This window comes from Salvelinus namaycush, chromosome 4 (genome assembly GCF_016432855.1).
Source record: "Salvelinus namaycush isolate Seneca chromosome 4, SaNama_1.0, whole genome shotgun sequence".
Lineage (NCBI taxonomy): Eukaryota > Metazoa > Chordata > Actinopteri > Salmoniformes > Salmonidae > Salvelinus > Salvelinus namaycush.
The window spans coordinates 49,532,347-49,546,494 of record NC_052310.1 but is presented as its reverse complement, the minus strand read 5'-3'; the positions used below and the strand labels follow the sequence as shown (position 1 = coordinate 49,546,494).

Sequence of the window (14,148 nt, the reverse complement as noted above, 5' to 3'; positions counted from 1 at the left end):
GTGTGCAGCCAACAGTTGAATCTGTTAGCCAAACGAATTCATTAAAGAGTTCTGTAGAGAAGCTCAATCCAAAGAGTATTATAAACATTTTATCATACTTGAATCAAAAATACTGAGTGTGTAGAACTTCAATGCTTTCCTGGATATCAAAGGCAAAAACATAATCTGGCAGCAGTGACTGTAGCCTACATACTGAGAACATTTACTATTTGCCAGCCTGTTTGCACCATTGACCACTAGAGGGACTCAGAGAATAGACAAAGAACAAAAAGTACCTTGTTTCACAGAGAGCAAAATTGGCTGTTTCTCTCGTTATGTAGTTGACTTAAAAAGTCAGTGACCACAAAACATAGTGAGTCACAAAAATAGCCATTTCACTTATGAAATGAACCCCTAGTTCACAGCAAAGCAGTTTTTCCTTGACATGGTCAAATAACTCAAGCAGAGAGTGGTAACTTTTTTTCTAATTTGGCACATAAACTAGAGGCCTGAATAACTAGGTAAAAAAGAATGTCACTGATTGGCCTATGGTGGTGCTGTTATAAGCAATCTCTCTTAAACCTTCATATCCACTACCCCATTTGACTTAAAGGCATGAAACCTTATATACTGAACAAAAATATAAACGCAACATGCAACAATTTCAATGATTTTACTGAGTTACAGTTCATATAAGGAAATTATTCAATTGAAATAAATTTGTTAAGCCCTAATCTATGGATTTCACTTGACTGGGCAGGGGCGCATCCATGTGTGGGCCTGGGAGGGCATAGGCCCACCCACTGGGGAGCCAGGCCCAGCCAATAAATTTTTACCCACAAAAAGGCTTTATTACAGACAGAAATACTCCTCAGTTTCATCAACTGTCCAGATGGCTGGTTTCAGACGATCCCGCAGGTGAAGAAGCCGGATGTGGAGGTCCTGGGCTGGCGTGGTTACATGTGGTCTGCGGTTGTGAGGCCTGTTGGACGTACTGCCAAGTTCTCTAAAATGACTCTGGAGGTGGCTTACGGTAGAGAAATTAACATAAAATGATCTGGCAACAGCTCTGGTGGACATACCTGCAGTCAGCATGCCAATTGCGCACTCCTTTAAAACTTGAGACATCTGTGGCATTGTGTTGTGTGACAAACTGCACATTTTAGAGTGGCCTTTTATTGTCCCCAGCACAAGGTGCACCAGTGTAATGATCATGCTGTTTGATCAGCTTCTTGATATGCCATATCTGTCAGGTGGATGGATTATCTTGGCAAAGGAGAAATGCTCACTAACAGAGATGTAATTAAATTTGTGCACAACATTTGAGAGAAATGCGTTTTTTTTTACATATTGAACATTCCTGGGATCTTTTATTTCAGCTCAAGAAACATGGGACCAACCCTTTACATGTTGCATTTATATGTTTGTTCAGTGTATATATCCTCCATCTTGGAAATGTTTGAAAACATTTGAAAAAATATTCTAATGAACCATAATGAGACGGGCCAAATACATTTTATGCTTGTTTCAAGGCAAGCAACACTGAAGCATGCATGAGAGCACCAGCTGTTCCGAACGACTGTGTGATCACGCTCTCTGTAGCCGATGTGAGTAAGACCTTTCAACAGGTCAGCATTCACAAGACCGCGGGGACAGACATATTACCAGGATGTGTACTCAGAGCATGTAAATACCTACATGTTTCATAGCAGACCACCATAGTTCCTGTGCCCAAGAACGCCAAGGTAGCCTGCCTAAATGACTACCACTACGTAGCACTAAAGTCTGTAGCCATGAAGTGCTTTAAAAGGCTGGTCATGGCTCAAATCAACACCATCATCCCGGAAACCCTAGACCCACTCCAATTCGCATACCGCCCAAACATATCCACAGATGACGCAATCTTAATTGCAGTCCACACTGCCCTTTCCCACCTGGACAAAAGGAACACCTATGTAAGAATGCTGTTCATTGACTACAGCTCAGTGTTCAACACCACAGTGCCCACAAAGCTCATCACTAAGCTAGGGACCCTGGGACCAAAGACCTCCCTTTCCAACTGGATCCTGGACTTTCTGACGTGCCGCCCCCAGGTGGTAAGGGTAGGCAACAACACTTCTGCCATGCTGATCCTCAACACGGGGGCCCCTCAGAAGTTTGTGCATAGTCCCCTCCTGTACTCCTTGTTCACCCACGACTGCGTGGTCAAGTACGACTCCAACACCATCATTAAGTTTGCTGACAACACAACGGTGGTAGGCCTGATCACCGACAACGATAAGACAGCCTGTAAGGAGGAGATCAGAGACCTGGCCATGTGGTGCCAGGACAACAACCTCTCCCTCAACGTGAGCAAGACAAAGGAGCTGATCGTGGACCACAGGAAAAGGAGGGTCGAACACGTCCCCATTCACATCGACGGAGCTGTAGTGGTGCAGATTGAGAGCTTCAAGTTCCTTGGTGTCCACATCACCAACAAATTATTATGGTCCAAACACACCAAGACAGTCGTGAAGAGGGCACAACAGCGCATATTCCCCCTCAGGAGACTGAAAAGATTCGACATGGGTCCCCAGATCCTCAAAAGGTTCTACAGCTGCACCATCGAGAGCATCCTGACCGGTTGCATCACCGCCTGGTACGGCCCAGTACATCACTGGGGCCAAGCTTTCTGCCATCCAGGACTTCTATACTAGGTGGTGTCAGAGGAAGGCCCAAAAAATTGTCAAAGACTACAGCCACCCAAGTCATAGACTGTTCTCTCTGCTACCGCACGGCAAGCAGTACCGGAGCGCCAAGTCTAGGTCCAAAAAGCTCCTTAACAGCTTCTACCCCCAAGCCATAAGACTTCTAGACAATGAATCAAATGGCTACCCACCCTATTTGCATTGAACCCCCCCCCCTTTTTTTTACACTGCTGCTACTCGCTATTTATTATCTATGCATAGTCACTTTACCCCTATCTACATGTACATATTACCTCAATTACCTCGACTAACCTGTACCCCCACACATTAACTCGGTACCGGTAACCCCTGTAAATAGCCTCGTTATTGTTATTTTATTGTGTAACTTCATTTATGTCAGTCTTTAACCTTTTACTGTAGTGGGCTAACTCAGGGTCACACAGAATGTTTCTTGGTAGTCTTAAACAAATCTACTTTGAAAGAAAAGTATACACCTCACCAAAAAAAAGTACACACCTCACACATGGTTATGGGCTTAAAAAAAGAAGACACCTGTATCATATCAGATATAGAGATGACATTTTGAGTTTGCATCCCAATATTACACTTTATTAACATCACAGAAGACTGAAATATAACAAAACCGTTTGACATAGAAACATCGGATTTCTTGTTTTGAGATTTGTTGTTGTTGCTGCATTCAAATATGGCCACACTGTACCTATAGATGCATGTTAGCACATATGCTAATGATAAAAATACTTTCGTAATCTTCTTCTCATGAACCATGAATCAGATTGACTCCAGATTTGGTATATAGACTCAATAAATTAGCCTCTAATGAATTTGAGAATGATTACCTGCATTCAAAAATAACCAACCTACAGCACTAGACTAGACTAGGTGTACCAGCATAGAGGTTAAAAGCATTGGGCCAGTAACCGAAAGGTTGCTGATTTGAATCCCCAAGCCGACTACGTGAAAAAGCTGTAGATGTGTCCTTGAGCAAAGCACTTAACCCTAATTGTGCCAGTAAATCGCTCTGGATTACAGTGTCTGCTAAATGACTACAATGTAGACTACACTTCACTTGGGTCATCTTTGTGGTATTGAGAGATAAATATGGTAATGCTTTCACTGATTACATACAGTATAAAGGAAGCTAGTTCCTACATGACAGAGGCTTGCTTTGATATCCAAATGATCTTGTGTCCTTTCTGTGAACCCTGTTCATTCCTGCTTGCAGCTATATTTTTTATTACAACTGAATGGAATTATTTAAATTAATCAAACTTTTAGTGGGTTTAATTTTCAATTAATTCTGAAATGTATGGCAATATTCAAGTGCACTTTAAGAGCACTTTAAGTTTAACTTGGTGAGTATCTGAGGAATAGCCTTACACCTTACATTGTTGTCCTTGAGAAACAGAGTTGTTGTGGATACACAGGTTGTACAATAGAGTTACCACAATATTGACATAATGATTTCCTTCCAAAGACAAAGGAAACTTGTCATAGTAAAGGGCCCATGGAGCAGGTGTAAACGACTCCGGTATCTTCCTCTAGCTTTTTGCTGTGAGAGTTCTGGCATTTGACCAGGGAACCTTTGCTTCTTTCCCTCAATTAGACCTTGTAAACATATTCAGTGTCAGAAACAAACTTTATGCCTTTGAATGCAGTCATCACCACTTTCTATTTAGAGAATGTCTCTTAACCTCACTTCGACCTACTTCAGTCTGTAACGGATGCACAGTGTTGCCGTCTTTGTCTGAGGCTGTGTGCTTGGTGTCGCTAGTACAAAATGTTGTGGCTGTGGAGGTCAAAAGGTCAATAAGACTGAACACAGGGAACAGGGAACGCTTCTGTTACACCCAGGGGAGCAATCACACGCATTCATGATGAACAAAACATAAGAGAGACAGCAAGCTAGGGACTAAACACAGCTGTCACTCTTCGAGGGACGTGTTTCAGTAAGAGTAGATAATTTTTTAAAGATTGTCTTTACATCAAATTAACTTTTCTGTCATAGAGATATTTAGCTGTTAGTAACTTGTCGTTAACCTGGCAAGACATGGCATAGCCTAATCGATTTGCACAAAGCAGCAAGTAGCCTATTTCCTGTATTGTTGTTGTTGAGTCGTTTACTGTCCAATTAAAACTCTTCAGTTCAGTAGCTGTATTGATATGGTTTGTTGCTTAGAGTGAAGGTGAAATGGGTCTATTAAAAGTCCATCACTGGAATCAAGCCAGCTCTGCCCAAGGTTGTTTTAATCTGGACAGTGGACACATTTAGTCTGATGACAGCAAAAGCTATTGGGACTATTGGAGCCCTTCTATGTGACTTTGACCACTGAATATGGGTCTGTCTAATGGTTATGGATGTTGTACGCACTTAGCAAGCATTTCTCAATATTCCTCTTTACAATGATAGGCTGTTATATGACGTACTGAAAGGCTATATATTACAACATATGAGTACAAATTATATTTATGTCTCAGATATCATTCCAGCACAAGCTTTTCATTGTATGGATGATCTTTTCTTATCCACAGGGAAACATTTCCTTTTCTCTCTGTCTCTCTGCATGCTTCTCATTGAGAAAGGATTTTTAGGAATGGTGGTTGGTTTTCTTGTGATTTCCTACATGCACCCCCCAACTGGTGTTGTTACATTTCTGTGCTCCTCAACCACCAGCCACCCCGAGCAACACCATTGGTCCTCGCCTAGCAACAACATGATAATGTGGCATAATGTGACACCCCCTGATGTATGATGGGGAGCTAGGGCCGCGCCCCTGAAGCTGGTGTCTGCGTCGCTATAAAAAGAGAAAGGGATAAAAGAAAAAGAAAAAGGGATTTCACGCTCATATCATTACATGGCTGGTGTCCGGAGAATAAACCTGTTATGTGTCCCTTGTGTGTGTGGCAGCCCTCTTCCTGACAAGAAAGAGGGATGATTATTTTCTCTCTTTTCTACTCTTCCTCTCAAATACACATACGGTCACACACACACAAAAGCAAAGGCAGAAAGAGCCAGGCATGCGCCGGTGAAGGACCGGGGCGCAAGCGCTCAGGTGTTGAAGCAAAGACAGAGAAAACAAAGATGGCCGTTCCCTTTTCCACGTTGCCATGTTTGATGTGAGCAGTGGACCTGAATGACATTGTAAATAACATGTTTCTGTACTTTCTCTCCCTGAAAAATCGAACCCAGTCTAAAGTTGTCTCTTACACTGCTTTGGATATCCTCCTCCTTTCTTCCTTTTCTCTCCCTTCCTCCCTCTTTCTCTGTCTCTGTTTTCAACAAAGAGCCATTATGTTTGGTGAAACAAAAGGTCCCCTGATCCCATTTCACCCTCCATCAAAATGGCACTGGCCTCAGATGGCATAATGACCACAGTGTAGGGACAAAGAATCTCAGTTATTGTATCAGCACATTTGAAGAACTGGTATAGGGGGAAAAGGAAACCAGTTTTCATTCATTTGTTTTCTCTCGGCATAAGCATTAGTATGTCGGTGATTAGGACCTTTTCTCCTTTCTTTCTGATAATGTATGACCCAATAAAAGTTATTGTTGTCATTCTTAAAAAGACACAGACAGCAGTTAGTATTCCAAAGCTATACAATCAGCCATCTTTTGTACAATAATAGAGTAAAATTGAAAAAAGGCTCAGCTCTGAATATGATTGGATAGGTCTTTTACTTCCTCCCCCTCCTACCACCGCACGCGCGCGTGCGTGCGTGTGTGTGTGTGTGTGTGAGGGACAGAAAACTACCATCAGGGCCATCCCACCTCCCCCTCCATCATCTACACTGTCTCCCCTATCCCATCTCTCACTTGGGCACTTCCAGCTAGTGGGTTGGGGGAAGTACACACACACTCATAGCCGTACACACACTCGCACTCTCCCTCACATTCCCCGTCCCTGCCTACCCCAGCTGGCTCCCTCACACTCCATTCAGACACTCACTCACTCACACACACTCTCTCCCTCTCTCTCTCTCTCACACACACACACACACACACACACAGATCCACGCGGAGCACCGACCCAGGTGCCGCCATGGACCAGGAGGGGAACGTGAAGAGGACAGCTAGAAACAGAGGGTGGTTACCGTAGTAACTGGATCTCTCCTCTTCACCTCTGTGCCTGGTGATGCTGTCTCTCCATCCGGCTTCTCTTCTCTCGCTTCTAGATACACTACCTCTACACTGATAGTGGATGACACAGACACAGGAGGGGCTGGTTTCTCATCTTTTCACCCTAACTGAGAAGGGAACCTTATTCTCCGACACTCTCCTTGTCAGGACGGAACCCTACACTTTTTCCCTTTCCTTATCTTTTTCTCTGAGATCGTTGGCTTCCACTTCCCTGGGATTTCTACCGTTTTTATTCCGCCATGGCTCACGCAGCCTCCGCATTGAAGAAGAACCGGGACGTGGATGTCAATGCTATCGAGGATGAGAAAGAAAAGAAAAGGAGAATTAAGAAACTTGCGTCCCGGGAACAAAAGAGAAAGGTACTATCCCTGGAGTGAGACTCCCGGCTCAGCCACATCCCCATTGTGTTTATATGGGCAGCACACACACACAGGCACATGCAGCATGTGTGTGTTTGAGTGTGTGCTCGAGTGCATGTAACCTTGTTGAATTTCACCTGTTAGTAAAGTATCTGCCTGGGCCTTCGTGGTGCGCAGTGATAAGGTCACACTTGGAATTTCTAACAGCATTGTCTGATTTACAGCATAAGCACGGGGCTCCCCCAAATACTACAACATCACCACCACTGCCTTACTCCAAAATCAGCATCTCTTAGTGTGCTGATTCAAAAAACCTTGATCTTACAGCTTTTAACGTGGACAGGGGTATGGTACTGATCCAAACTATTCCAGGTTCCTTAGTGATTCAAAGAGTTCTGTACTGTTCTGGGCATGTGGTTGTGTTGTTGTCCAGTTGAGAGCATCTGTGTAAGGCTGGATGTCTGTACAGACGTCCATGGATAATGCGTATTGATATCATTTATTGATGACAAAGCTTTTCATATGATGGAGGAGGATACAAGTGTTTTAATGCTTGTTATTTGACCTGCTGTACGCACATCACTGTGGTGTTGCTGGACAAATAGCTCGAGTTCATAAATAGCTAGAATATGTCTTGAGTAAAGCATCCACTGCTTGATGTTGACTGGATGCAATTATTTCACCCATGAGATCTATTCAATAAGGCTGACATTTATTGTCAATGGTCTGTCGGTTTTAATTATGGTCCATAGATAATGTTATTGGACCCCAGCATAAACAATGTTGGCTTTTTTACATTTCTGATAATATTATTTATTTAACAAAAAACCTTTTAGGTGACTGATTGAACTTCTTTAATTGTGTACATAATCTTTGTGTACATAATCTTTGTGTACATAATCTTTGTGTGTGTGTTTGAGAGTGTGTTTGTTCCTGATGTCCATGGGAGACATTATTATCGTTATTATAAAGACTCATATTTCATGTGAGGCTGAGGGAGCTCTTCTTTATTTATTGATTGGTGCAAGTTTGGCAGGCTCCACTCTGATAATCAGTTTCCCCTTCGTCCTGTCCTCATGCTTCTTTCCCCCTCTTTCTCTCTGTGACTTTCTCTCTCTCTTTATCTCTCTCTCTCTCTCTCTCTTTCCTCTCTCTCATTGTCTCTTTCTCTTTCATATACACAAACAAATGCATAAACACCTAATATGCTCCTTCTGTTGATAAGCGGAAATGGAAATGTGTTTAATGCACACACACCACATGCCTAATAACAAACACACAGGACCTTCAAACCTTTCCTTTTTCCTTTTTTTACACTACTGTATTAGCCTAGTTGTTTTTTGCTTCAGAACATCCAGTCTATCTCCTATCCTGTTTTTATTCTACGTTATGGGCTTGGCTGAGCTTAGCCTGTGTTGTTTACAGTACTCCTGTCTGGTGGGCCTCCGATGGGAGAGAGAAAGAGAAGGATAGAGATTGGAGAGATAAAAAGAGAAGGAGTGAGAGAGAGATTGGGAGAGAGAAAGAAGGAGTGAGAGAGGAGGAGAAAAAGAAGGTGAGAGAGAGAAATTGCTGACAGAGGAGCCTGCCTGCCTCTCTTATCAGCCTTCACTCAGTGTTGTATGGGCCTAATGGAGTGGAGGTGTTTGTTGGATTGTTTTTGGCAGAGGAGACCACTAACCTTCCTCACCGCCGAAGGAGATGCTGTGCATGGGGGTATCGCAGCCTACCAGTGAATGAGATACCTCCTACTGACACAGACACAGTGAGGGGGAACATGGGAGAGGTCAGGTAAATCAAGCCCAGACCTTATACTAGAAGCAAAGGAGGGGGAGGGAGGGGTCACTGTTACCTTATCACACAGGTTATCATACCCCCTTTACTTAAAATATTATTATCTCAGAGATTCTCTTAGAGCTCGGTAATAGCAACAGTAGTAAGAAGAGACTCCTGTAGGTGTTAGAGAGGAAAAGGAGACCTAGGAGGAGGCAGCCTTTAGGGATGATGGGAGGCACTCATCCTCTTCTAACCAGACTGAGCACGTGTAGCTCACAAAATGGGTCTCCCCCACCCTCCCCCTCTCTCTCTTTCTCTGTTTACCTCTCTCTCTCTCTCTCTCTCTCTCTCTCTCTCTCTCTCTCTCTCTCTCTCTCTCTCTCTGTCTCTGTCTCTGTCTGTCTCTCTCTCTCTCTCTTTCTCTGTTTACCTCTCTCTCTCTCTATCTCTGTGTTTCTCTGTCTCTCTCTCTCTCTCTCTCTCTCTCTCTGTTTCTCTGTCTACCTCTCTCTCTTTCTATGTCTACCTCTCTCTCTCTGTCGCTGTTTACCTCTCTCTCTCTGTGTTTCTCTCTCTCTCTCTCTCTCTCTCTCTCTCTCTCTCTCTCTCTCTCTCTCTCTCTCTCTCTCTCTCTCTCTCTCTCTCTCTCTATCCCTCTCTTATTCTCATTGATTTCCCTCCGTTTTGGGGCAAGCAAAACGAGCAGTCGTTCCTCTGTCAGGCAGAACGAGCAGTCGTTCCTGTCTTTCCCTCCTCCCCCTCCCCCCTACCCGTCCATAAAGATGGAGGTTAATGAATTCTGCACTCATGCATACCTCATGCATACCTCATGCATACCTAAGCTAATTGGATTGGCATTAGGAACACCACCCAGTATTACACAATTGTCACCAAGATGGCTGCCGGGAAGTGTGAGTTTAAAAATCCTGCCAAATGCCGGGTCGTAATTGTTACATAGCAGTTCTGCATGATTTAATCTACCTGATGGGAACATCACAGGTTTTGTTGTCAGGCCACATGTTGAAGTGATGTGATGTAGGCTCTAGCACTTTCTTCTACTCAGAAACGTGAATGAATGATAATTATCATCCTTATCCGAAATAAATGATTGCTGTAAGAGGATTCAGATTCAGACTGATTTAGGAACAGTCCTTATCTAACACAAGAGATACAGTATGTGGAGAGAGAGAATGATCCTTCCTTAACCCGCCAAAGTATAATTGCTGTGTGTGTTGCGGCTGATCCAGGACCAGTCCCAGGGGTGCAGTTGCGACCTAGAGAAAGCACTCATCAGTCAAATGGGCAGGCCCCTCATCAAACTAAATGCTAAACTGCTAAACTGAAACCCTCTGCCCAGCGTTGCTTTTCAGGAACATCTACGCTGCTAGTGTAGTTTAACAATTCTGGTTAAAACGAAGTCAAACCTTTATTTGATCTGATCATTGATTGCTTTCGTTCAGTTGCATTCAATATGTTGGCACCTCCAAAGTCTTAAGCCATTTATTTCTGGCGAACAGTAGACTGTTACCCATAGTCCTCAACCCTTCAATCTACAGCATACTGCCCTATTCTGAATGGCTATCTATCTCACTGCAATAGATCCAGTCTCCAAGGGCCTATGAGACGCCATAATAGGGATTGTTGTAATTATCGATCGATTGGCCCAGTCGTGTAAAGCTGTAACTGGAGACTACACAAGACAGGTATGTTTGTCCTACTACTGGCATGGTACACCATAACCCATGTCATCTCTATGGTACACTAGAGATTGGAAGTGAATGGAAATGGGTCTGGTGGAGTGGAATAGAACACAGAGGATGTTACTGCAAAAAATAGGCTCCAGTGTAGCTTTCATGTTATTGTCAAAATCTACCATGTTCTGGGTGTCATCTCAGAGATGGACAGTGTGAGACAGAGAGAGAGAGAGATGTTAGGCCTAAAGGTCATTTGAAGGTGAGTGTCGTCCTCCTCTCTTCTCTCAGCTCAGTGGTAGTCCTGTAGTCTGTTGCTGCTCTTTCTCATAGAGGCTGTCTGTCTCCGAGGCTGTATTGAGCATTAGCCTAGATGCTTATGCTGTGTGTATAAACTCTGAATCTCTCAGTTTGGTGTGTGGCGTAGCAGACTTTGATTGTACATGAGAGCTTTAATGGCAAGATTTATCTTGTATTATTCTCTAGTAATTTATTAAGACATATCAGCGTGCCATTTTCCCTCTTGTTCAAATTCACAGAGAATAGCATAGTCTTTTCATTCTTAGCCTACATAGTAACAGAATAGCATAGTCTTTTCATTCTTAGCCTACATAGCAACAGAATAGCATAGTCTTTTCATTCTTAGCCTACATAGCAACAGAATAGCATAGTCTTTTCATTCTTAGCCTACATAGCAACAGAATAGCATAATCCTTTCATTCTTAGCCTACATAGTAACAGCTATGCATTATTACATTATAAATGCAATATGTGCATTAGAAATTCCACTTACTATAAACATGTAAGGACAGACAGTATGGTTAGAGCCTTATAAGGAGAATATCATTATAGCCTTGCTTTGAAGCCATTGCTGCTCTACATACAATCCTGTAGGCGACTGTAGAACCAATCCTAAGGCATGAGATGATGTGTTTATAGAACTCAGAGAGAGCGAGAGACAGAGAGAGAAAGAGAAACGAGGGAGAGAGACCTGGCTCCTATTATTTATCCTGTTTAATGAAGTGCTCAGGGTTGGGTATGACATGGGCAAGAATGGACGAGAGGAGAAAGGGGGGATGGGGGAGGAGATGAGATGAGAAGGCAGGACAGGAGACGATCTGGAAAGGTGAAAAGGAGGGGAAAGAAGGAGAGGTAAGGACGGGTGCGGTAGTGAACTAAGGAGAGGAGAGAATGGGATAAAGGAAATATTACAACTGACTAGAAATGGGTAGTGAAGAGCTAAAGGAAAGCATTAGGAGTAGGCTGCTGAAGTGCCATAGGGATGCTGTGCATTTGAAGAGTTGAGCTCCCACCCCCACACAATACACACACACACACACACACATTAATGCAGTGATGAGTCCTCATCTTTCATCAACAGTAGCTAAAAGCTAAAGCCCACCTCCTCCCCCACAGCCTGCCTGCGCTTCCCGACACAGCCCCTCAAACCCCCCTTCTCCACTCGCCCCTCAAACCCCCCCCCCCCCCCCTTCTCAATAGGATTGTCCCCCATATGCACTCGCTCATACACATACACACACACAAGTATAGTTAAACACGTCCACACACACACACACACACACACACAAGTATAGTTAAACACGTCCACACACACACACACACACACACACACACACACACACACACACACACACACACACACACACACACACACACACACACACACACACACACACACACACACACACACACACACACACACACACACACACCAGCCAGTTGGGGCCAACCACCAACCATAGCAGCAGGGCATGTGCACTGGAGTGTGTGTTGTACAGCCTCCCTTTCTTCCCCCTGCCCGGCATCGTCACACTCATTAATCCCCCGCTGTGTATCAAGGCCAGGCCTCCTCCATCAGGCTCTTAACCCCCCCGTCCCCCCGTTCCCATCCCCGTCCCCCACAAGAACACACATACCCTCGACCATGCTCCCCATTCCCCTCGCTCTCCTGCCAAACCCCTCCTCTCTATTGTGTGTAATGGAGAGTGTGTGTCTGTTATTGGCTTTTTAATCGATCTATGTCATCCCACAAGGCGGAGGGAATAAATACAATATATTTAACTAAACATCTCTACTAGAGCCATGCAAGGTAATGACAAAAATCCCAAAGGATATGCACTATCTTTTGTGTCATTTGAACAGTGTTTAGATTCTAGGCCTATATTTGATTATTTGAACTTTTATTAAGACCCTGGTTCTACCACCCACTCTGGCCATCCTTGGCCCCCAGAAATAGGCCTCTCTTTGTGGGCAGAGTCAGCCAGTCGGAGCCTGGCTCTGTGTCCTGATGGTCTGGAAATGGGCTGTGTTGTGGGCAGATAGATGACAATCACAGAGCAGACACTCCTCCACAGTCAGCTCTCTCAGAGACACAGATTGATGATTAAAGACATAGATTGATGATTAGAGAAAAATGCATTCTGTCTCTCCAGCTACCCCCTTATTTACCCCCACGTGTTGGTGTCACACAACAATCAGTATGTCTCACATAAATGGCATCCAGTGTTTCAGCATTTATTTGGTTAGTCTTTGTTCTATTTTAAACATGGAGAGCTTGTTTTTCTATTTGGTTCTGTGATCCCAGACAAATCATGTGAAATAGAGAGCTGGATCCATTCTACCTGCTCCATATCTATGGCGCCTTGCTCTATACCAGACTGACTGAATTGATTGGACAATTGAATTGAATTGATTGGACAACTGAATTGATTTAGACTATATGGTTACCTGGTTTTGAATGTTCTGAGAGAATGAGTGGCATAGAGTGTGAATACTCTTTGTCTCAGACACAAACTGCTGTATCACTGCATGGACAAAAGCTTTGTTTTGTGTACAACAACCCCTGAGGAAAGAAATAATGTTTTCTCTTGGACGCAATTGAGCATGAAATGAACAGAGTCTTTGTTGAGGGGTAATTTGATTCTGCATGGAAATGTTAACATTTCTAAAATGTGTGTCACATGAGAGTACAGTGAAAGGAGGAGAAACAGAAAAGCAGTGGATAACACTGCCCACTAAACTATCTTGTGCTGTTCTGTGCTGCAGTGGCAATTTTAGCATGTAAATCTTAAATAAAAGTGGAATGCATGCAAGCAAAGCCATTACACGACACGACACAACACAACACTAAACAATACATTAATTGCACTATAACGGTGACAAACGGTGGCCAAAAACTGTTAGGGCCTACATAAAGCTGTCCCAACAGCAGTCCCAACATCTACCACTGCTACACCTGGCTGTCAGCGGAGCCTTGTCTGGCAGCGAAACAGTTCATTCAGCCTCATTTACTGCCTTTAAAAAAAACATAGCTGATATGGCTGACTTGCTTTAACAAATGTGGCTTCTACTAACAATTGAGATGTACAAACTATGGCACAAGGGGACGACAAGCGGATAAGAGGCGATCCGTAATATCGATGAAGACAATGAGCGAGTTAGGACAGATGTAACGTTAGTCAATATAACTATTTATT

General features: G+C 43.6%; 1 protein-coding gene across 1 annotated transcript in view; it reads left to right on the top strand.

Moving 5' to 3' along the window:
* The first annotated feature begins 7,064 nt into the window (after positions 1–7,064).
* LOC120046589 (ankyrin-3-like) overlaps positions 7,065–14,148 on the top strand; it is a 144,415-nt gene continuing 137,331 nt past the window's right edge. The window contains exon 1 of the mRNA XM_038991954.1: positions 7,065–7,184. Within this exon, the coding sequence (XP_038847882.1) occupies positions 7,065–7,184 (120 nt within the window). The remainder of the gene's footprint in view (positions 7,185–14,148) is intronic.